The sequence below is a fragment of the Apostichopus japonicus genome, chromosome 4 (genome assembly GCF_037975245.1).
Source record: "Apostichopus japonicus isolate 1M-3 chromosome 4, ASM3797524v1, whole genome shotgun sequence".
In the NCBI taxonomy this organism is placed as follows: domain Eukaryota; kingdom Metazoa; phylum Echinodermata; class Holothuroidea; order Aspidochirotida; family Stichopodidae; genus Apostichopus; species Apostichopus japonicus.
In genome coordinates this window covers 1,159,453-1,185,052 of record NC_092564.1, presented here as the reverse complement: position 1 = coordinate 1,185,052, position 25,600 = coordinate 1,159,453, and the positions used below count along the sequence as shown (strand labels likewise).

At 42.2% G+C, this 25,600-nt stretch overlaps 1 protein-coding gene across 2 annotated transcripts in view; it reads left to right on the top strand.

The window, feature by feature from the left end:
• Nucleotides 1-25,600, top strand: part of LOC139966067 (uncharacterized) — a 79,144-nt gene that overhangs the window by 22,735 nt on the left and 30,809 nt on the right. For both annotated transcript variants that reach the window (XM_071968718.1, XM_071968719.1), the window contains exons 3-4: nucleotides 6,782-6,838; nucleotides 7,468-7,806. In XM_071968718.1, the coding sequence (XP_071824819.1) occupies nucleotides 6,782-6,838; nucleotides 7,468-7,806 (396 nt within the window). The remainder of the gene's footprint in view (nucleotides 1-6,781; nucleotides 6,839-7,467; nucleotides 7,807-25,600) is intronic.

Genomic DNA, 25,600 nt, shown 5'->3' with positions numbered 1-25,600 from the left:
TTGACGGGGCGCTGGCTCACCCGGACAGCACGGGCCTACAATTAGGTGCCTGGAAATTGTCTGGTGTTTCCTTAGACAGAAAGGACTTTGGCCGCCAGAGTGAGAACAACCTTGGTACTTACGTTTTCTGCCTACAGAGATTCGGAGTATGCCGAACGAGACAGACTCTGCCTACCATGGCCTTTCTAACCTTGATCGCTGACTCCTTACCCACACTGTTCCAAGAAGGGAGGCAGGGTGTAGACGATCAAAGACTTTCGTTCGGCTGTTGCCGCCTTCCATCAGGGGCTTCCCCTACGGCTCCACGCCAGGCAGCAACGGCTCGCCTTGACTAAGGTGCCTTCAGTCCTACGGTTTGTGGGGTGCTGATAGTTCTCGACCCCTCCTTCTTCGCTAGAACCAGGTTTGGGCTCTCCTACCGGGAGACATCATCATCCCAGAGATCAAGACCTTCTCTTTGATCCCCGAGGACAGACTACAGTATGGTTTCCCATTTGGGCACTGAAGTGGTACCTCAACAGAACACAAGATCTCTTGGGTACTTCGACATCTCTGTTCTTCCTCCTTCGAGTGCCCCACTCAGCAGCCTGGGAGGATACCTTGTCCCGCTGTTTGGTGGAAGCCATCCGCCCTCTGGCTACAGGTCCAGGCAGATCCATGGCTCACAACAGCAGGGGTTTCACTGCTTCTACAGCCCTGTTCGCAGGTTTTCCAATAGTGGACATCTGCAAGACGACGGCGTGGAAGACTCCAATCTCTTCGTCGCCTGCTACTTATCGGACTTATCACAGGCCGATTTGGCTTTGGTCGCTCGATGATACGAGCTCCGGGGGTCCCACCCCTCGGGCCTCCCACCATCGGACAGTGCCACTCGGTGCATAGGTTGTGGGGAGACAGGTAAGTGGGGAACGAAGTAAATATTATAAAACTTACTGGTTTATATATTTACGAGTGACCCACTTACCTGTCTCCATTTCCCGCCACCCTCCCCCGAGGGAGGTGGGACGCAGCCGGACGGGGGAGCGGTCGTTCGACCTGACTCTTGACTCCTCGCGTTTCGTCGATAGACATCGCCACCCCTGGGTCGCCTGCGGCTACTTGTCTATCGGTGGGTGTTGTTTCCTTAGTTTGGTTTACCAGGTTACTCTTTACCATCTAAGGTAGTATGGGCCTCGTCCCCTTGTTCAATTAGGCCTCTGTAAGTGTAGGGGGAGGCACGCCTACGGGGTGATGGAGGGCGGACCCCCACCCCGACTGTTCAGGGTGGGCTCCGCCTGGAGGCGTCAGCAGTCTTTGTTAGCGTTAGATTTTTCCTTCTCGGCGAGCTCGGCGGGTGGCAGGGTTTACCCGCCACCCTCCCCGAGGTCGCGTCAGGGGCCACTTTGTGGGAAAGTGGTCTCAAAATGAAGGAAGGCCATTAGGGCCAATGAGGGTGTACAGTGTTAAAAGATTACCAGGGCATTCTAGACACGGTAGAATGCGGTGCATAGGTTGTGGGGAGACAGGTAAGTGGGGAACGAAGTAAATATATAAACCAGTAAGTTTTATAATATTTGACAGGTAACTATGTTGACTATAAAGTTGTCAACTTTTCTAAAATGTGTCAAAAGACCTTTCCTGGATTGTTGAAAAAAATCATAGTCATTGCTTGAAATATAGGTATATACTATAGGGATAGAAACTTCCATGCACTGACTTAAAAACACTGATTATATTTCTGTCAAGGTAGAAAAAAAATTCCCAGACATCAAGCAGCACTGTTAAAGTAGTGAACAAAGTATTTTCTGTGAATGAAAGTGCGTGTGGAGCTGCTTGCTTAAATTTGGTCAGTAGTGACCATCAGATGATTGTCTGATCTATTTAGGTCAACATTTATCAGTTGGGCGTTATGGTAACATTTTCAATTTGAATCTACCAAGTTAAAAATATGTAGCAATTATTTACAAGACACTATTGGAGAAGTCTCTATGGCACTGACTTTGCTATCAGAGGTAGACAAATGTTACTTTATAAGGAATCCAAGGTCATTGTATGTGGTGTACTTTAGTGTTAAATTATGACTTCAGCATGAGGTTGTGTGATGATAGTCAAGAACTATTGCAACACATTCACACATCTATGGGGACCACCGAAGTATAAACATATTGAACTAACAATTACTGCTGTCAGAGAGTAAAGCTGCCAGTATCTTATTGCTAATTTTCACCAACCTATGGTTTGTATTGCTACTGTAGTAAAGCTCTGTGACCCTGACAAACCAGCATCTTTGCACTATTAAGTGTTATAACTGCATCATACAAAGCTAATGCCATGGTTCTCTACCGTTAAAATAAGGCGGCCAGTGGCATAGCGTGTAATATACAAACCTGGTGGTTGGTTTGAGATGCAAATATATGTGTATTGCAATCGCAGTTTGAAAACACAGGTTTTCATTTAGTGATATTCACAGGACAATGAATACAACCAATAGGGGATGGACGGGTAGATAAATGGAATTAAATCTGAGAAAGTAGCTCAAAGGTATCATTGACATTTCCAAAACGTTAATTAGAATGGCCAGTGATTATAAATGCTTATTCTGTCTAGATGAATTGTCCCTCCTCACTAACATTCAGTCGGATCAAAATAGGTCTGGTTTCATGTGTTTAAATTCATTGCTAGGATAAAGCATCTTTTCTTGGAAATCCCCACTGGGCAGCTCACTTGTTTCTACATTCATATATGAGTTTATTGTTCTATAAATTGAATTCTAGCATCTCTCCGGGCATCTACAGCTTTGTGTGATATCAGCTGCTGAGTATGACAGTAATAATAACAACAACTGCTTATTTAATAGCCAAGTTGCCAATGTATGGAACACTAGGAAGATATGCAAGACTATTGAATGCATTCTAACATTACACTTAGTGTAAGCACCTACATGAACTTCACTCCTTTGTTTACTGCCTCTTATCAATACACATGCAGTCTTGTCTACTTAATCTATGAAACTACTTAAATATAGTAACATTTGCAAACATGGGCCAGTATTGATCCACTTCTAGACCTGTTCGTGTATCTAGAAAAAGTAAGAAAACTACCAAAAGATACAGTGTGCTGGATATTCAAATTAATTTGCAACCATAAGCAATTTGGTTGGTCTATGACTGTTTTGACTGTCTTGGGTACAGCTACAAATGAAGACTTAAATTAAATGAAGTGTTTAGCAGTGTGTTCAAGTGGGTTGCATGCAATACAGGTGGAGTCAGAAATTCCTGGAAAGAACAGCAGTAAGTCCTTCCCTAGCATGGTATGAGTCATTAGAATGTAACTCGCAGGCACATTCAACTCTTCCTCCAAGGGTTACTTCCATCTTAAAAGTATCTTTGATCAGTGACATCATTGATAAAGTAGACCTCCAACTAACTCTGATACATTCAAGCTGTGTGAATCCTAATGCACAAGCAATTTACTTATAATATACATCTTTTTCGGATTTCATCATTTTTCAATGGACTGTATGTATCTAACTTATTTTCTTGATTACTACCTACAGTACATTTTCCATCTTATTACAAAGTGGCAGTATATAATTAAACCTACATTGATTGTATTACTCATGATTATAATTAAAGTGGCTGTTAATACTCACCTGTCCATTTTCCATCCATTTTCCTATCATAACCTTATTGGAAAATGTATTATGTTATTATTAATAATAACATTAGTATGTCTGAATTAAGGCAAGTGCTACTTCTACAAGTTTGGCACTAGATCAGAAAGTACCTATTCCAGGGGCAACACAAATTTCCAAGTATACAAATGGACAGACACATGAGGGCATATAATGAGATGAAATAAATTTAAAAAAAAAAAATGGTCCAAATAATAAAAAATCAGATTTTAATGAAACAAAAATCCAATTAAAAAAAAATCTTAATTTTTTTATGTTTATCATTTAATATAAAATAAAATAAATCACCAACAGTGGTTCTTTGTAGTGCATACTAAATGGTGTTGTCAGCCCATGCGTGTAAAGCTAAACAATTAATGTTAAAAGCCACTGATTCATTAATGTCAATTCTACTTTACATTTCTCTTCAGCTTGATCTTCTCTTCAGAATGCCACGTCTGTTCAAGAGAGACAAGTTTTATGATGAATCATAAATTTATAATCAAGACCACAAATCTTATGTCTTGTATAATTGTTGCAGTACTACCTAGGGAAGCCGACTTTATGGTCTATACACAGAGATTGGTGGATTTTAATTACCACTGGATAAATCAAATGTATAGTAGGATTGTAAATGACAAATAATCAAACCACAAAAGGATAAAGATTCAAATAGAGCATGGATGTCTCATTGAAATAAATGTACTGGATTATCTCCAGAGTTAATGATGTATGTTTAAGCAGCTATTGATTCTGATCAGTTTCTATGATACTAATAATGTAGTATTAGGCTTTGCTATTCAAGTTTCATTTCATATAATGATGTTCAAAATGTATGAAATTTTCAGGTTTCCATTGATTAAGTGTGGTGATGAAAAAGTGTCTAGATCAGGCCAATGATATGGGATGGAATGGAATCATCATTGAATGGAGTTGAATTGATTTTTTCTTAATATTTTTTATTTTTTTGTTTGTCATTAATCTATATTCCTTTGGTGAAAATATGTACAAGGTTGTCTTAGCTTGATCAATAATTACAATTGTATGTTGAGCAAATGCCCATTTTTGGTAGTTTGTCTGGAAAAATTATGGACCTATCTCAAAAAGCTGCAGTGTAACATTTGGTTGAGTTTCATAACCATATTCTACTAAATTCACACCAGATTCAATATAATTGAGATGTTACTGACTATTAGAAGTCATTTTATTCTTCTGCTCAGTTAACATGATCAACTGACTGCAAAAGAGTGCTAGGGTTTACTAGATTCCTCTCCCATTGTAAGGTTTGACGATTGCTCTATTTAACTGTACCTAGCTGCCCTCTGCATAATTATAAACATTGCTTGTAACATTCATGTAATTCATTAATAGTGCCTGTTGAAGCATGTTTGTGTTATAGTTCAGTGCCACTGCCAACACATCCATTTGTGTCTGGTAATCCAGTGTTGTCCACCATGGCCAGAGCCCTATGAAAGTCCCTTGCCACATCCAGAGAAGAATTTTAATTTTATGATTATAGTGAATTGGTTGTGTTATTTTAATGGTTTGTCAAAGAAGCTACTTTTAAATTATCTTGCTGCAGACGATGTCAATGATAGGAATGCCTTTTAGTCAAATTATGGCCTCAGACTGTCCTAGATAATTTTCTCTTTCATTTTAAAGTGGCATATTGTTTAGTCTTTAAGAATAATTTTAAAGATGACATTTCCTGCCCTCATTCTCTCATTCCACATTCCTTTGTTTTAAATTTAGCTTTGGTTAAAACCTCATATTGATGTAATATGGATTATTTTATGTTCCTGATAATTGTTGGTTTTAGATGAACCCTCTAAATTGCATCAGTTTCACTGAAAATTGGTTCTAAATTGTGGTATCTAAAATGTTGAACAGAAATTTGTTTCTAAAATATTTCAACTTTGGACACTTTTTTTTGCAGCCAAGCAATGCTTTGATGGTCTGCAATGCAGGCATATATTTGGACACTGTATTGTCAGAGCTTTCAACAAATCTCAGAGCATTTTATATCCGTATCGTTTTCATGATTTACACTGTATTCAGGAAAAGATTCCGGGGCTTTAAATTACCCAGAGATATCCTCAGAGCTTATGAAATTAATAAGTAGATGTACTTTTGAGATAATCAGACATGTAACTTTATACATACTGTAAGAAAAGCAAAAATGTTGTTTAATTATTGTAAGACTTGTAAAAACTTAAGAATGTACAGTATCTATGGATATGGTTGCATTGCTTTAATGCAAACCCTGTAGGCTGCTTATGTCAGGTTCAGAGATACTTGGTGTGAATAAATCATTTTGAATTAGAAAGATATGCCTGGAACTTACAATTCCAAGAGGTCTTGTCAAGCGGCTTGCAGGATTGACCCAGCAATTAAGCAACACTGCTTTAGGAAGGAAGATTTGATGTGACCAGGAGGATTAGCTGTCCAAGTAAAATAGGACTCTGAGTTGATACCATGATCATATCATCTCAGTAGCATCATTGACTGTAACTCAAGCTTGATAAAGAATCAACACTTGTAAAGTTACCGCCTTGGGTTTTGTATCTGTAATATTAAAGCATTTCATTCAAGGTTGGTAAACATGATTTCCTTTGCCCCGGCATCCTTACCTGTCTTCTACATATTACATTGTTATTGGGAGTAATTCCATATCTCAGTGCATCAGTAATATACTGAGTCAATTCTCACTTACCTGTCCCCTCACAAGTAAAGCACTCTAACTACATTTTATCTGGAGCGACCTATCCAACACCCACTCAATATAGTAGTTTTAAACTGTAATCTGGTAAAAAAAAGTAGTGTCCTAACCAGGCTCATCCGCTCATGTAATACTTATATGCAGAATGTTGTTGAAATCTGTATACTCACAATTTTGAGCAAAACATTGAACTGTATTTGATGTAAATGCTTTCAAGCAGGTCGCATGTTCTAGAGGATAGAAGAATAACATGAATGGAGTTATCACTCATAATTTAGAAAAGTATGAGTTCTGTGCAGTTAGCATCTTGTACTTCCTATAACTAGAAAGGACCAGTGAGATTTGGTTTATAGTTGATATTATAGTTGACATGTCTGTATTATCTATTGTATTCCTTTATTTTTCTACAGCTTCTGTTTACTGGTGGTGTAGGCGTGATTGCATGGCGGCAGCCTTCCTCACTCTCTGTAAGTATTATAAGTATCATACTTTGACATTCTTCAAGACAACATTCCTTGTTGGTTTTTGATGGCAATCATAAACATTAGCAATCATGGTTGCATCTATATGTGTACACATGTAACCGGTTGTTATGTTTGAATTTTAACACACACTCAAGAAGGCCCCAATTTAAGTACAACATGCCCGTTGTTTGAAGAGGAGGTCAAAGGTCAATTGAAGGCAGTAGGGGCCACAATATGTAAAACCTCTAAACACAATCTGGGAATACTTTCAGTCTGTATATTGTATACAGCAAGTTTGAGGGTAATGAATGAATGAAATATATACAAAGTAACATAATTAGCTCTAGACTAATGTATAGATCTATTAACAAATACTGCTAATTAGCATCATTGAATTTACAATGTACAGCAGTTCAGCCATTTTGCATATAGTGTTATGTTGTGCTATACCATGTATAGTAGATTAATCCTTGATGGATGTCGATCAACAAGGAACCATCAATTGGCAGATTTCATTTCGCATTTCACAGTATTCATTTTAGTGTACAAGTAGCCTAGATAACTTTTGTTGGCTCTCATACAATATCTGTAGGTGCAGTAGATTATCTGTTGCTTCTGTTCTCTTTCTTCAGTTGGGTTTCTACACTGTTCTATCCTGCCTTTGTATTCTCCTTCACTTGGTTGCCACTACCTTGGCTGGACTGGGAGGGATGGAACTCCAGTCAGTAGAGAATTGTGTGCCCTCACTGGAGAAGAATAGTTGTCTCTGCTGTACCAGCATCCATGACTGTACCGATGGGCTGAAGTTACTCATGTATGCAGGCACCACTAACTGTCACATGCTGGAAGAACCAGTTCTCAGGAATATTATGTTTGCTAACTGTGTGACCAACATTGTGGCCATTGTTCTCTGTATCACAACATCCTCCGTTGGATTCATTCTAGCTTTGAAACGGCGACGAACTCAAAGGGTGAGTTGCATTTACTTTCCTTCTCTCCTTCCTATATCGTATCTGCAAATATTGCACTAATGGTATTAAATCTACCAAATCTAGCATGGGCCTGGCCCTGGCTCTGGTAAGATGTGGCACTGGCCAGATGTGGCCCTAACCATGGCCAGATGTGACCCTGGCCAGACTGGCCCTGGCCAGATCTGGCCCTGGTAAGATGTGGCCCTGGTAAGATGTGACCCTGACAAGGTGTGGCCCTGGCCCTGGTGAGATGTGACCATGGCTCTCAGGGGAGATATCTTTCTTCAGGACTCTTCTTCTTCTCTTCACTGTTTCTCTTCAATCTTCTCATTGTGAATTTGGAAGCACAGTTTGTTCAACTTCCTACATTGTGTATACTCTTTTACAGCCGTAACTTTAAATTTAACAGCCATCTAGAGCCTGACATCACCTCTACAATCATTGTATTTTTTATCTGCCTAGTTGTTGTTCTCTTTGGGTCTTACTTGAAAAGGATGTAGAGTTGTAAAGATAACAAGTGTACAGACATAGTCAGAAAAAGCGAGAAACATCCAATCCAGTACATTAGCACTGTTAAGACACATCAGAACTTGTTGAATGCCTGCAGCACTCTGTTACCACACCTTACCTATACATGCATACACTAGGGCTCTGCAGCTGCCCTATAGAGTTCTCCCTAGCCTATTCAGTGACTCATTTGTTAAAGTAGTGTTCCACTTATTATTAGTCATATAGTTGAAGAGAGATTAAATGCCATTGACTAACACACCGAGTCTGCCCTGAGTGCTTAGATAAGAATTGAGATTTGTGTTGCAAAAATAATTAAATTCTGTAGCTAATTGAGCTTCTGTCCAGTGATTACATATTCGTCCGTTAAAAGATATCACATTTGATAGGTATTGAAATTATTGCTAAACCAGGTGCTGGGATGTTCATTGAAGGGTTCAAAAACAGCTGTTGGGTTAATGAAAAGTTAAAGAAATGTTTGGTTTAGATTGAAAATATGAACACCTTGGAACCATTGATGTGTAAAATAGAGAATTGAATTGTCAAAGAGGAACCCTGGATGCTTGCGATGAAGTTTAAACTTGGGGGGATAAATAGGTAAAGGAAAACTAACTATGAATACCTGCTTTTCTGTGTGAAAAGTCTTTTGTGTCACTAAATGTTGATAGGTGATCTAAAAATTCAAATTGTGGGTTCATAAGAGTCCGATTAAAGAAACAAAAACAATAGTTATTAGCAATTAAGGATAATTTATTTTCTTTATTTATATCTTCTGTTTATCTGAATGAGCTTCATCTTCTTGTACATCACCATAATGTAAACTGTATCCTTTCATCATTCATTCTTACCACTCAGCCTGGTGTTTGATATCACCCCAAGTTCTGCCTTCTCGCTGTATCTTTGAGGAAGTTAATTCCTTGTTTGTCATACCCATAGGACTGAACACGAAGACTTTATACTGTTCAATGATGCTGTTTAGCACAGGATGGCTCATGTTGTAAAAGTCACAGTGGGTCAAGCTAAGCAAGAGCCTCTATGAATTTGCCACTGATTTCCGAAATAACATTGAAATTGATGCAAATTCTATAAAGTACATTGCCACATTCCTTATCTCATATTGGTGAAATTTTTCTGGTTGAGAAGTTAAGAAGATTGAAAACAATTGTATATTTCTACGGCTGTTTCTTTACTCCCTTGACATAATAACAGAGTCCACAAATGTTAAATTCCCATTTCATCTGTTAGTTGTGCTATTTTACTTAGAGGGAAACAGATATTCTTTCTTTGGCATTATTTACAAGGCCCCATATTTGTGTTTGAGTCAATTCTCAAGCAACTTCTGAAACAACTAGCAAAAGGTTGATGATAACATAATAATCAGATAGTCTTCTGTGAGTGATAGGGTATCATGTTTCCTTACTTCCATACATTATTTGTCATTCCTAGCATGCTGCATCATTTCAAATGCACTCTCTAAGTAGCTAATTCTAAGAGCTTGGTTTATTCCAATCATATGAGGTCCCTGCATGCTATTTCCTGATTAGCTGTGCTGCATCATTTCAAATGCACTCTCTAAGTACAGTAGCTGATTCTGAGTGCTTGGTTTATTCCAATCATATGAGGTCCCTGCTTGCTATTTCCTGATTAGCTGTGCTGCCTGATCTACAGTCATGATGCGTTTACCTTCACTTCCTGCCCTGGTGTTATTTTAAGTCGGCTGTTACATCAGAACTTCTCCATCATATCCCTTCAGGATGTTAATGCATTAATTACTCCATCCAAGTGCTGCTGACATAGCAGTCCCAGCTGATGGCTATCGGTCCCATACTCTCTGGAAACCAGAACCGGTTGTCTTTCCTAAGACCCAATAAATAAACATTGAACAACGGTATCAAAACATCGGAGCCGACCGGAGAAATTAAATGCATTTTCTTTCTGTGTATCAGAGACAGGCCTACTTAGATAATAAATATAGACTCTCTCCTTCCATCTAGGTATCTCCCAGCTCAGAGCAATAGTGTATAATTTCAACACCTACTGCTTCAATTTATAGACCTGATACCGGTCTCTAGCAATAAGGGTTCTGGCGGTGGTGTTGACGCTAAGATAGTTAGTGCGTCGTCCGTGCTCCATCTCTGCTCACTCTTGCTGTCCTCCAAACCGAATTCCTCACCGGATTATATTAGGACTGATCAAAGGTTCAACGGTGGTGTGGGGTTTCTTAGTGGAAGAGTAATAAAGGAAGTGGATACTTGCCAAGTCTAACGTATCCTACTTTCATGTGACTATGTAAACAAAGCCCTCTCTACACAACATTCCTGTCTCATGGCTCTGTTAACTCGTTAACATATAAAGAAAAATCATGTGAAATCTTCAAGTACAAGGTTTGTGCTTTAGAAATTGCCTGTGTCATTACAAACATTATTAAAGAAGCATTAACTTTCAGAATTTAACATAAATTATCTGGAAACAAATTACCATCTTTCAATAAGTACAGGATTTCTCTGACTTCAGTACATTGAATATGAAGTTTCAAACGTAGGTAGGGTATAAGGTTGGTACAAGTTTATAAAGACTCATTTACAGTAACAGACTGTGCTATAAATGTAAAGCTCTACATATTGTATCAAAGATCACATTAAATCATACATGTGTAAAAGAGAGAAGGCCTGTATGGGTGTAACATTATTAAAGGTCATTAAAGATTCGTACTAGACTGCTAAACTTGTCTCGAAAGTACTTCTAGTAATGATTTTAAACTATGTTATTGCCATGCATTCAAGAGTGCTGGATTTGAGAACAAAATGTCTCCATGAGTGAAAATGATTCTAGGTTTGCATTAAAATGCCTGTTAAAGTTTGAGAATTTAGTGTCCATTATTAACAGACTTTCTAGTATTTTTGGGAACACAGTGATGAGTTTTACCTGGTTACTAGTTGAACGTAACCCTCGGCAATAATCTCAATCATCAAGTTAAAGGAGACACTAACTAAACCATTATAAATTAGCTAATAGAGATCTGTGTTAAGAACAAGTCCTTGAAACAGCTGAAAGTGGCTAATGCGCCATTTTGAGGATGTTGTAGTTAACATGTCTCCTCTGGTTGATGTCATTGTAGAAATCTGTGATGTCATAGTGAGCTACGAGGATAGATCTGAAACTAATACTTTCTCTTTGTTTTTCCTTTATAATATTTTCAAATTTACTTCGCTCCTCGCTTACCTGTCTCCTCACAACCTTAGCACCTCATTCTACCGTGCCTATAAAGTCCTGGTAAATAAATAACACTGTGCGCCCTCTATGACCGGACCCCCCTTCCGGTCCCTCCTCCTTTTTCATTCTACCATTCCAAGTGCCTACACGCATATTTTTCTTGTGGATAGTTTCCTTGGAAAATTGTCTTGGTTTTCTTCGACGATCGCCGGAAGTTTTTTAGCTTCGGATCTTTAGAAGTTTGACAGTCCTTTCCTGACCGATAAGTATCCTTTTTGTCAAAAAGGGAGGGTTTTGGAGACTGTTTTCGTAGTGCGTTTCCTCCTCGGGTTGGTTTGCGGCGGGGTTAGCAGTTCCGCGAAACTGCCTAGGTTCCCGCCCTATTCCTCCCCACGCTAAAGCGTGTTGTTGTTATTGTGTTTTCTTAGCTTGTTTACTAGCTTCTTCCCCCCAATTAGTTTCTCTCGTCCCCCTTTTGGGGATTCATATTGCTCACGTATATTCACTCCTTTTTGTATGTATTTCTCGCTCTCTCATTTTCGTTTCAGCTTCCATTTTCTCGTTAGGCCACCCCGTAGCGTTACCTTGTTTACCGTTGCTAGGTTACGCTACGCTCCACCTAAGCATAATTCCCTCCCTAGTTCTCCCTTCTTACGTTAAGCTTCTATTGTTGTTCATTTATCACTAAGAAGTAATCTTCCTTAATCCGGTTATTCAGCATGTCACGCAATCCATTGAAGTGCATCAACTGCTCTATGTTTCGCCCAGGCAGAGCCTGGGACGAGCACGACCTTTGTCCAAAATGCAGATCCTGCACTCGACGAGACCCCTGCCTGGTGTGTACTAAGTTTACACCAGCTCAGTGGCAGGACATCGACCTGTGGCTTGAGGGCTTACGTAGCAAGCTCCAGGGAAGGCTGGACTCGATCCCGAGCGCAATCGGGGCGCCGGAGGTTCCAGGAATAACGGGAGATAGAGAGGAGGAGGGAGTAGTAGAGAGAGAGGTGGAGGAGAGTGGCCATGAGAGGGCCGAAGGAGAGAAAGAGGTAGAGAGAGAGGAAAGAGAAAGAGAAAGAGAAAGAATTCCCCTAACGGCCCCGGCTACGTCCGGATCAGTTACGGCCAGAGGGAAGGGCAGGAGCAAAGGCAAGGCTCCTGCCAAGAAAAGACCTCCAAAGCAGAGGCACAGCTCGGCCGGGCTGGAGACTCCGTCTCAGTCCGGGCCGCAGCTACACAGACCCACAGAGCGCGGCCCTCCGGCCGTGGGAGGCTCGGGTCCAAAAGAGAGAGCAACCGAGGGGACGCGGAGACGGAGCCGGTCCCGTTCCAGGGAGCCGGACAGGGAGCCAGAGAGGCGGGTTCCGACGGAGATCCCGGCCCGAGAAAGTAGGGAGAGAGAGTCCTCCCGCCGACCCAGAAGGGAGAGATCGGGGTCGCATACAAGATCCCTAAGACGGAGAGAGAGGAAGAGATACTCTCCAATCTCCGACGAGTCCTCGGACTCTTCCGACGATGGATACAGAAGATCCAAGAGGAGGCGCCGGTCCCCGAGACGGCGTCAGGAAGAGGAACCAGCTTGGCTATCCAAACTCACCGGCCTGCTACGGCCCCTGCTGGAGCAAAGGACGTCCATGGTAGCCGACGTGGCACCGGGCCCTACCAGCCCCGTATCGACCATGGCCCCGCAACCGGCCCCGGACCCGGACGCTCTGGATTGCAGAGCGTCGGTGAATCTTTCCGGCTTGGAGGACGAAGGGGAGCCCATAGATCCAGATCCTCTCGACTACGATCCTATGGAGGACAGCTTTGGCCACAATTACGAACCGGAGGAAGCGCCCGCGACAGGAGGAGCCCTCCCACAGGAGCTAATAACACGGGCGGCAGACATATTCAGACGACACCTGGGGTTCGAGGAACCCGAGACGCAACCGCAGAAGGCGGGCCGGGTATCAAAATTGACGGCGACCGCCGACCGGCGAAGCGTCATATAAGCCCAAAACTACCATACCAGTAGACGCAACCTGTTATGACAGATTTGAGGCCATTGCCAACAAGACCAAGTGGACGGCCTTCCCGGCCAGGGCAGATAGAGCGGTCAGGGTACCTGACGAGGCCTGGAAGGATCTATTTAGATGCCCAACCATCCCCCAGGAGGCCAAGGAGAGATTAAAAGCCGAACAAGGGGCCTCATCCACACACGTGTTCAAGACCCCGGACCAGAGGAAGCTAGAAGAGCTTTTGGTAGAGATGGACATGGCAGCCCGTTCGGGCATGAAGTTCGCATCGGTACTAATGCTATCAGCTGAAGTCCTCATGCGACACCATCAACAGCTCCCTGAGGACAGCAGCCAAGTATCCAGGGACGAAGCGGGCCAGCTCCTCCTGCTGCTGGGCCCCCTCGTCAGGCTCGCGTACGATCAATTTGCAAGGGTCGCTACCAGGTCCGTAAAGGCCCGTAGACAAAACATCGTCTCCGCCATCCATTGGCCTTCGACGGAGGCGAAGGACAGAATGCTGGAACTACCAATCCTCGGGGAAGACCTTTTTGCGGGCTGCTTCCAAAAGAAACTGCAGGAAGAGGTGGCCCGAAGGGAGACTCTGGCCAAATCAGAATTCCGACCCCCACCGACCCAGAGAACCAGACCCTTCCGCCCGAGGGAGAGCAGAGCACCTAGGGGAACGAGAGCAGCACCCGCCAAATCTATGAGCAGAGGAGCTCTCAGAGGCAGAAGCCGGGGGGCAGCCTTCCGTCCGACCCGCCCCTGGGCCCCCAGAGGAGGCAGAGGCTCGTCGTCGACCAGACGGGACAGTGACCGCTCCTCCACTCGACCAGCGTTCGCCGCCCAGCCCTAGGGGTGCCCACCTCACCGCGGCCATTCCGCCGGTGGGGGGGAGACTAACAAACTTCTCCCAGCAATGGGAATTTATTGGCGGGGACAAGTGGGTGTTGGACACAGTCAGACACGGGTACAAAATAGAATTCTCCTCCAGCCCACCCTTCGGGGGCGGAGGAAGGCAGACACTCACACCCACGGACCCCGTCAAACGCTTAGCCCTAGAAGGGGAAATTCTGGCCCTGCTGGCCAAGCAGGCAATTACAAGAGTTCCGGAAGAGACGGGACCACCCTTCCGGTCCTCCTTTTTTCTGACCAAAAAAAACGGGACGGCACCTGGCGTCCCATTCTAAACCTAAAACCCCTGAACACAAAACACATCAGACCAAAACACTTCCGTATGGAGACCTTAAACTTAATATTACCCCTACTCAGAAAGGGCATGTGGGCGGCGACCGTAGACTTACGGGACGCCTACCTGCACATCTTGATACACAGAGAACACCGACGATTCCTAGCGTTCCGGTACGCAGAACAAGACTACCAGTTCCGGGCGCTCCCATTCGGCCTAGCCACGGCTCCCAGAACCTTCACGAGAGTCGCGCGAGCAGTAGTCGCCTACCTCAGAAAAAGAGGGGTCACCCTCTACGTATATCTAGACGACTGGTTGGTAGTAGGGAACAGCCTATCGGAAGCAACCAACAACGTCCACAAAACGCTCCAGACCCTTCAAGAACTGGGCTGGATCGTGAACCAGAAGAAATCACGGCTATCACCTTCCCAGACGATCCAGTTCCTCGGGGCCATACTGGACTTCACCACCGGGGTAGCCCGACCCTCAGAAGAAAGAGTCGCGGCAGTCAAGGCGACCACACAACAGATCTTGGCACACCGGGGGTCACCAACGGGGACATGGCTCCGGGCCCTGGGACTCATGGCCAGCCTCATCGATATAGTGAGACTGTGCAGGCTACACATGCGACCTCTGCAACTGCACCTGCTGAGGTCCGCAGACCCTACAGACCCAGACAAAACAACGCTCATCTACAGGTCAGAGGAGGTCACCCAACACTTTCGATGGTGGCTCGACCCAAACAACTGGAGTTCAGGGGTACCCTTTGCGATACAGCTACCAATGACATCGATAACGACGGACGCGTCACTGTCCGGATGGGGAGCTCATTGGAGCAATCGCACAGCATGGGGGACGTGGTCCCAAACAGAAAGATCTCTCCACATCAACATCCTGGAGATGATGGCGGTCAAAAGAGCCCTGGAAGTTTTCAACGACCACGTACAGGGAACGATAACCACAATCTTCACCGACAACACGACAGTGGTGGCCTACATCAATCGGCAGGGGGGCACCCGCTCAGAGAGACTGTGCCGACTCGCGTGGGAGGTGATAACAGCGGCCGAGGACTCCGGCACGATCCTACGGGCTTCCCACATCGCAGGCAAGCTCAACGTGATGGCGGACGCCTTATCCAGGGGGCATATAGACCCCAACGAATGGTCTCTGGAACAGGAGACTTGCGACAGAATCTTTTCGATCTTCGGCAGGCCCACGATAGACCTGTTCGCAACACACAAGAACAACAAACTCCAGACCTTCTGTTCCAGACGATTCCACCCCCTGGCCTACCACACGGACGCAATGTCCCTCTCCTGGGACCACATGGATGCGTACATCTTCCCGCCGCTGTGTATGATCGGACAAGTCCTCAGGAAAATTCGGAACTCCAAGGGCAGGTTCACACTAATAGCCCCGTTCTGGCCTCGCAGACCCTGGTTCGCCGAGATCCCCCAACTCCTCATGGACGTCCCAGTGAGTCTACCGGACAAGCCTCACCTACTGTCCCAGAGACAGGGAACTCTCTCCCACACAGACATCAAGGGGTTACAATTAGTTGCCTGGAGGCTGTCCGGTCTTCCCTACGACAGAGAGGCTTTTCAGAAGCAGCTGCCGCGATGGCAGCCGACGCTAGAAGGGGAACGACCGCAGCGACTTACGATTCCCGTCTGCGGAAGTTCGACCAATGGTGCCGACCGAGACAGATACTGCTGCCTGCTGCCTCTGTGACACAGATAGCCGAGTTCCTCCTCTCACTCTTTGGAGAGGGGAAACAAGTCTCCACCATCAGGAATTACAGGTCGGCCATCGCTGCCATCCACCAGGGCTTCCCAGATGGCTCCACACTGAGCAATAACCCGTACATTGCACAGCTCATCAAAGGCATGGCGAATCGTCGCCCACAGATCAGACGGCTAGCCCCCTCCTGGGGACTCTCAGCAGTGTTACATGCCCTGGCAGGACCACCATACGAACCAATGGCTAACGCCTCCCTGGCTGCCCTCACAAAAAAGACACTCTTCCTCGTCGCAGTGGCGTCAGCAAGAAGGAGGAGTTGCCTCCACGCCCTATCCACCAAGCAGAATCACATCAGATTTGAGGGCCACGGGGTGAGGATGGTTCCAGACCCGTCATTTATTGCAAAGAACCAGACCTTGACCTTCCTGCCAGGAGACATTTTCATCCCGGAAATTAAGACCATGTCATCAGTAGCCGAGGACAAACGATGGTGTCCAGTCAGGGCACTGAAGTGGTACCTGAGCAAGACAGAGAAGTTAAGACAATCAACTTCTCTCTTCATCATACCACGACCACCCTACGCAGCGGCCTCCAAAGACACTCTATCCAGGTGGCTAGTAGAGATCATACGCCCGTTCACATCGGGGACCTCCCGACCAAGGGCTCACGACGTCAGAGGGGTCGCGGCCTCTACAGCCCTATTCGCCGGCATCCCGATAGAGGACATACTCAAAGCAGCAGCGTGGAAAACTCCAACTACGTTCGTCGCCTGCTACTTGACCGACACTTTACACGCCGAAGCGGCATTTGGTAGCGCGGTGATGCGAGGTCCGGTGGGTAACAGGTCCCACCCCTCGGGCCTCCCACCATCGGGCAGTGCCACTCGGTGCTAAGGTTGTGAGGAGACAGGTAAGCGAGGAGCGAAGTAAATATTCCAAAACTTACTGGTTTGGATATTTACGAGTGACGAGCTTACCTGTCTCCATTCCCGCCTCCCTCCCCTGAGAGGGTGGTGGGACACAGCCGGACGGAGGAGCGGTCGCTCGACTTGACTCACGACTCCGAGCTTCACACCAGATAGACAGAACCACCATCCACCAGAGAGCCATCAACTATGTCTATCGGTGAGTGTACCTATGTGTTTCCGTATGCGTTTGCGTACATAGTCTTCCACTTACGTTCTCACCTAAGTTGGTCTAAGGGTAACAAGTGGCGGACCGTAAATCTTTAGGCTCCTTGTTAGTGTAAGGGGTAGTTCCGCCTGCAGGGTTCAGGAGAGTGTCCCCCCTTCCCGCTGCGCCGGGGAGGGTTACACTCCCCCCTGCTAGGAAGGCGTCAGTGAATTTTTTGTTAGGGGTTCACTTTGGGAAGTTAACTCGATGGGGGTCGTTGGGGGTGGCCAGTCCTTGCCACCCCCACTCCCGCGTCCGTGAGGCCACTCTTCAGGAATGGTCTCATGAGAAAGGAGGAGGGACCGGAAGGGGGGTCCGGTCATAGAGGGCGCACAGTGTTATTTATTTACCAGGACTTTATAGGCACGGTAGAATGAGGTGCTAAGGTTGTGAGGAGACAGGTAAGCTCGTCACTCGTAAATATCCAAACCAGTAAGTTTTGGAATATTAACATGAACAGTGTTGGTGCTTAAACCAATACCATCATTAGGTCTGGTCATCAAAACAGAGCTTCAATTTTGTTTGAGATTCAGCAAAATTTGCAAAACCCATCTCCAGTGCATAAAATAAATCTTACACTAAATTAAGAAACAAATTATGAATTCAAGCACAACATGTGGCTCAATGATGTCATATTTAGACTTGAACTGAACCCTTGTGTGTAAATTTGTGATATCTCCCAAATGATGTACAATTATGTTAGCTGTTTGGGGAAGTTTTTCATGATCACAGTTGTAATCTCTACCACACACACCAATGATAATAGTTGGGTTTGTATTGCCTTTATATGAATATTAATTATTACAGTAGAAGACATGTAGTTTTCAAGATGATCGATATCAAGATTTCAACATTCCCGGGACTTATTCCAAAATCATGATACGTCAGCATCAAGTTAGCACTTGCATCGACCGGATAACGTTTTCGTGCATTTGCATATGTTTCATTTCCCACTCAAAGAAGTAAGAAATCTATCTGTTCTTTGTCAGAGTGCTTGAACTTTTGAATAGTTCAATGTATTCATTGGCAATTTAATCCAGCTAAAAGGAAGCATTGATTGGAAGTCTGGTTGCCTTCAGCAATTACATAAAAAACCGTCTGTTGTAAACATGCATAGCTCTCCTTCAAATACCACCTCCATTCCTTGTCACACGTTCAGGAAAGAAAGACATTCGTTATGTCCTGCAGCAGTATAGACTAGTGTCTCTTTTTTTTTGTGTTTTGTAGGATTCTGGATTTGAAATTTCAATATGATACTCTCCTGTCGTTCTTCGGAGAGATCTTAACGATTGCATGTTATTTGTGCATGCATCAACTGTGTGAGACCTACAGTACCTTTATAGTTGGATTATAATTTTGAGACTTGATGCACCAATATTAAAGCAGCCATTAAACAGTTGTTTTGTTTTCCCCAAAACAAGTTAGTTTTATTTTCCTTGAATTCAGCACAGTTTCTTAAGGAATCTGCACTAAGCACTTATTTCCATAGAGGTGGTTTTGGTGTACTTGGAGATGTTGTCGATGTTTAAGCAGCATTTTGCGTCCTTTTCTATGATTTTTCTCAACCTCACTGACTCCACTATGCCATAACGACATACATAACTAGCTTATCTATTTAAATCTTACTTCAAATGGTGGCATAAAAGTCGAAAAATTTGCAACTTTCAACTTTGTTTTTCTCCAAGATATTTTCTGTTGGGATCCCAATAAACCTCGCCCATAATATGAATATTTAAACACCATGAACGTCATTGACCAATACGTAATACAACACCATGTTGATTTGTGTACAGTCTATATGGCAGTTGTACCAGGGAGTTCCATAACAACTCCCTGGTTGTACCAACGCAAAGTCTTGAATCTATTTTGCAATGGCTCATAACTAAACCTGCATCTTTGATTGGTTGAATTCAAACTAGTGGGTTTGGGGGAACTGTATGCGATTAATTTTAATTGTGGAATTTGTCGTGGACACTTTTCTCATGATCTGCAAATATCCTTAATTATTCGCCAATTAACGATGTTGGCAGGGAAAACTTGGCTAATATCTTAGTTTGCTGTTTTGAGATTGATATATGTAAAAAACTCGATGGACTTGTCCAAAAAGTGGAAAACGGCGACAAAACGCAAAATGCTGCTTTAAGACCTCTCCAAAGAATTCTACTTTAATTACAAGAGTCTCTTACATGATCCATTTTACTGAAAAACCTATTTCATAGCTAATAGTAACCTGATCTAAGGGGACTTGTCAGAGATATGCCAGGGTATAACCTTACAACAACATTCATAGAAATTCCACAAGTGGTGTAACATATCACTATAAAGCATAATGTCTGTAAGTTTCATGTTAACAGCTAGAATTTGTACTTCATCTTCTGTTCACTCCCTCTTGAATGTGAACCTTACTAGTCATGTAAAGTAAGCGAAGCCATTGAGACATGTGAACCACAACGAATGTGAACCCATGCTATGTTGTCAAGCTACATATTGTAGATTCGTTGCAAAAGACATCAAAGGCATCCCAAATTCATTTAACTACAAATATGGACTTTTAAAGTGATCTTCAAAGTGAAAAAGATAAGCAAACATTTGGGCATCTGGGCAGCAACAAGCTTATTGGTCACATCGTACAAGTTGTATGATTGTGGTGTGTTGGATTGCTTAACTAAGTCACACTCGGTGAAATGACTTGAGTGTTGGCAGCCTCAATGTGGAAACCAAAGCAGATATCAGTATTAAAGTGTTAGTTACTGACTAGCCTGGATGTTGTGCTTAGTTGATGGTATGTAACACTCTAGTGTTACTGACCATTCTTAGTTACTGACTAGCCTGAATGTTATGCTTAGTTGATGATGTGTAACACCAGTGTTACTGACCATTCTTAGTTACTGACTATCCTGGACGTTGTGCTTAGTTGATGGTATGTAACACTAGTGTTACTGACCATTCTTAGTTATTGACTAGCCTGGATGTTGTGCTTAGTTGACGGTGTGTAACACTAGTGTTACTGACCATTCTTAGTTATTGACTAGCCTGGATGTTGTGCTTAGTTGATGGTGTTTAACACTAGTGTTACTGACCATTCTTAGTTACTGACTAGCCTGGATGTTGTGCTTAGTTGATGGTATGTAACACTAGTGTTACTGACCATTCATTGTTCATCGACGCTTTCCGGCTGTCATTGCTTGCACGCTGTTGCTCTTTTCAATTCCTAAACAAAGCCTGTACGTCTTAGCCACTTATCATCATTGCATTAATTATGCATACAAACTCAATTTCATCATGTAAGTGTCACGAGAGAAGCGAAATTCAATCGTTTTAATTCAGCAACATCCCAGGCAAAGATCGCAAGCAAAGGTGAGATTAACCATGAATGAAGGTGAGAGTGAATCATCAGAAAACGTTGCCCCTGGTGACTCTACTACACGGAAAGAAAAACAGTTTTAACATCCTTCATGCAAATTTTTCAGGCTTGGAGGGCGTCAAAAGCAAGTGACAGTGTCAGTTGGAAGAGGTTAGGTTTCGAACGTGGATTCGTATTTCGTACACATCTTGCAATAGCCCAGGGCAGTGTGTATGGCTTCTGCTATAGCTTGCAGCACTTATAATGGGTATTGAAGCATATTAGGAATGTATGTTACAAACATATGTTGTGGTGTTAGCCATGCAGATGAGTTAGCAGTGTAAGTGAGTTGCTGACTTCTTGGAGTGTGGAGCAGGGGACTATTCTCTATTCAGGAGCTGTAATTGCTTTGTAGGATTTAACACAGATAGATTTCAGAGCATTTATTCAATCCTAGGTTATTCCTGCTATTTGGTAATAGTTGAAACTTATAAGATAATGTGATAAAAAAGGAGCGATCACTTTTAATGGCACATTTTTAATTTGACCGCACAATTCATCTAAAATTATAACAAAGAAAGGAAAATATAAAGGAATTAATGTATGTAGTTTGCTCATCTCTTATCCTGTCTCCAACTCTACATATATGCCCTTTCCTAAATACTTAAATTAAGTCCGGATGAGAGACAAGGAGGACAACTATTGATGATGATGATGATGGGGTTACATCTCTCACAAATTAGACCTTTGAGATGAAAGGCGGACACAAAACTTTGTTGTTTCAGTATATTATATTTTATCATAATTATTATTTTTCTATACTATACTGTATATACTGTATAAATAGTATACTGCACTGTAGATGTGTACTTATATATACTGTTTACAGTATGTATATAAACAGTATAACCTGTATACAGTATCGACTGCACATATAGTATACATTATATAAACTGTATATAGTTTATACTGTATAAATAGTATACTACACTGTAGATGTAGTATATGTACTATATACAGCATACTGTATATACTGCAAATATAGTATACACTGTATAGACTGTATAATTAGTATACACTGTAGATGTAGTATTTATATACTGTATATAGTATATACTGTATAAATAGTATGTATACTATGTACAGTATACAGTTCTATGCTTTAAAAAGTAACTCAATAGTAGAAACTGCTTCATCATATATACAAGCCAAGTACCAGTTTGCAACTTCTTTCATTTTATCCTGCTGCTTGCTCACAATTTTCTCCATATAGCATCTGATAATTTAAACTTGATTTTGTAAAATGTATATACTTTTAAATGCCAGATTCAATATTATAAATTAACAATGTTAAGATCCCTCTAGAGGCTACAAAGACAGGGAAGGTTGTTTTGTTGTTTATTTGATTGTTTTATATTTATTGCTGTAGACGATGAGTAAGAGTAATTACTAAGTAGTTACGCACAGTGAACTCGCACGGATGACTCACTGACAGATTTGGTTATTTCTGCAAGTAGTCTACTGATCATGTGCATAGGAATCAAGGAATGTATGTCCTTGCAGATGCAGTTGAAACATTTTCTGAATTCACTCTCAAATTGATAAAATGATTTCATTTTCAGATGTGAATTAGTCATTAGCTCTAAAGAAATGTGCATTGTTGTATATATGACATACTTAGTGTGCTGTAGAGTAACAGGTTGTAGGCATAATATTGGTTATGTTAATTAGCATCTAGTTTCATTTGGTGAAATATTCATTGGCTGGTTGTGATTGCTGATGTAGGTAGGGTTGCAGTATTTCTTTGGTTGAAGAGTGGGGCAGGTATGTCTTGAAGGAGGGATGTAAGAGAAGCAGGGTTGTCTCCTTCTCCTTTCAACAGAACTTTGGATTGTTTAGAGGGATACAAGTTTTTGTACACTCCTATTGCATGTACAAGTTTTGGCTGAAAAATCTTCAGTAACTTTTGAGTCAAGTTCATTTCTAGTTCAATATTGATTTTTGGTATTTCAAAGTAAAACCTGGACAATAACATCACACACTCTAAACTGTTGCCCAGAAATAAACCACTCCTTCAGCGGGCCTCCCTGGGACAGGCGCTAGAAACGAGAGCTGATGTTCGTTTCTCTTCTTCTTCTTCTATTGAAGTAGATAGATATACATACTCCAGCTTTGAAGCTGTCAGGATACGAACACAGCTGTTGAAAGTGATATTTAATCTGTTGAACAGAAATGTCAAGCGTTTATTCATCAAGGTTTAATGAAAAAAACAGGACCACTCAGTTGAGATTCAAAAGACTTGTTGGTGAACCTGTTAGGAACTCCAAACATTGAAGCGGTTTAAAAATAAAAAATCGAAGAAAAATTATCATGTGTTCTTCCAAATTTTTTATCAAAATGATGGTGTCTATGTGATGCGTTCTAAATTTATTGGGAGGTTTGTTGATCGTTAGAGTAGGGAGAGGATGATATGTTACATCTTACAAATTTGATCGATAAATTACTGAGAGTGATTTCTATTATAGTTTTCATTAAAGGTCATAATTATTATTCTCCCCCCCCCCCAAAAGAAAAAAAAGAAGAAAAGTTTTTTTAAAAACTGCTTGTAATATTGATTCACTCCTCCATCTCCACTAGTGCACTTTCCCTGTCTATCGAATCTGCAATATAACTTGGTAACAACACTGTGCTTCCACTGATCCACCTTGGGGTCGTATACAAATTAATGTTCAGCTGTATGAAGAGCATTTGTCGTTAACCTTCTCACTAGCATCAGAAACCTTTGCGATGAGATAGAAACCTATGGAAAGAAAGCACAGAAAACATTCCTCAGTAATATCAACATAAATAACCAAAACAGTTGTAGTTTCGTCATGCAAAGATTTGAAAAACCTAGTTGCTTTTCTCCGCCTTTCCAAGGTGAAGTATCCGGATGTTCCTATTTCTTTTCACACACAAATACCATGTTATGTGTAATATCTTCATCTCTGTGTATGGTGTATTATTATTGCTCTGTCTGACTCTGCGAGTCCTAATCATATCTTGTGACTGTCCTCACAGCTCCCCCAAAAGGTATACCCTCCATGGGGTCCTGTCTATTGAGATATGGTTCACAACTCAAGTTTACAACCACAGAGAAATGCCACTCTATGTGCTATTACTGCTGCTAAACAATGCCAAGGAATGGCTGGACAAGTTTGTTGTCAAGGTCAGGCTCATCTCTGTGGGCAGTTCAATCCATTAGGTCAAAACAACTGCTGGTCATAACCAGGCTGGAATGTCTCCTTCCTGAAACAGAGGTTAGGATCATGGAATACTTCCACTGTAGGGTAAATAATCAGGCTGAAAGGCAAGCAGGAAAAGCTGAGTGGCTTTAGGATGTTGCGAGGCAAATCCTATTAATAGTTTAAGGATTTCAGCAAAGTTTGTATATTGTTTTTACCAATACAAAATATCATTTTAGTTAGAAAGCTATTGCTGGTTGATGAAAATCTAACTTGCTTATGACCAGGGTCGGTCATGGCTGCCCTTCTGATAGCAATTGATGAATCTTTCCATTGATAGATATGCAAGAAGTTATCCAGGCTATTAGACGTACACAGATCAGGTTTTTCCAACCTAACAGTTTGTTAGTTTGATATCATGGTATAATATTACTCCATTGCTACTTTCAATACATGATACATTACAGTCTCCATTCACATATCTATTTCTCTATCCATTATTCTGTTCATCAGATTTACTGTAGGAATGCAGGTAGAATTACTTGTGCTTCAGTGAAGGTTTTATCAAATCATATTTTTCTCTCTTGCCAAAATTTGATTTGATTTTTTGTGATACCTCTTATTACACCCTTTGCGTTGTCTGCAGAAGTGATTCAATTTACTGCGTACCTCCTTTTTTGGGGAAGATACAGGGCCTCTCACATGGCTTGAAATTAAATGATGTTACGGTAAAATCCACAGTTGAATGCTTTGTCAGCAGTTGTCATTGGTCATCATGCTCTCTCTCTCTCTCTTTTGAATTATTCATTGATCAAGAAAAACACTGTTATTTTGATAGCACGTGTAATAGCCGTGATCAAATGTTAGACGGTGAACTTGAGACGGTCACATGTCGGTGGTTTCAAGACTTGCTGCGCTTAGATTTGAGAGGTTTGTTGTCGAAGAGATTCTCCTTAGCGACAAGTCTCAAAATAGCTAGAGAGGGACAGATGTAAGAATCATCAATACTAGTTAATGGTGAGATAGGAACTGAGGTAACTATCGAGGGTTGAGAATCTATACATAATTGACTTTGTATAGGCCTCAACTTCACTAACACAATTTATGGTCTGACTGTTCAGCACATGAGAAATGCTGACCAAAAAATGCAGAAAGCAGAAAAGCAAAAAAAAAAAAAAAATTGTGGGAGGGAGGGGGGGTGGGGAAAGGGATGAAAAAAGAAAGAAACAATAAAAGAAGGTATATTATAGAGAATACTATTCTGCCAAAAAAGAGAAAGCAAAGATATGTCTTTGCACTCAGAACCTAATGTATTTTACTATTTTTTAGTAATTAGTATTTTATGTTAACACTTAATTAATCATTTGTTGAAACCATCCAGCTATGCAATTACCAAACATCAAGTGAAG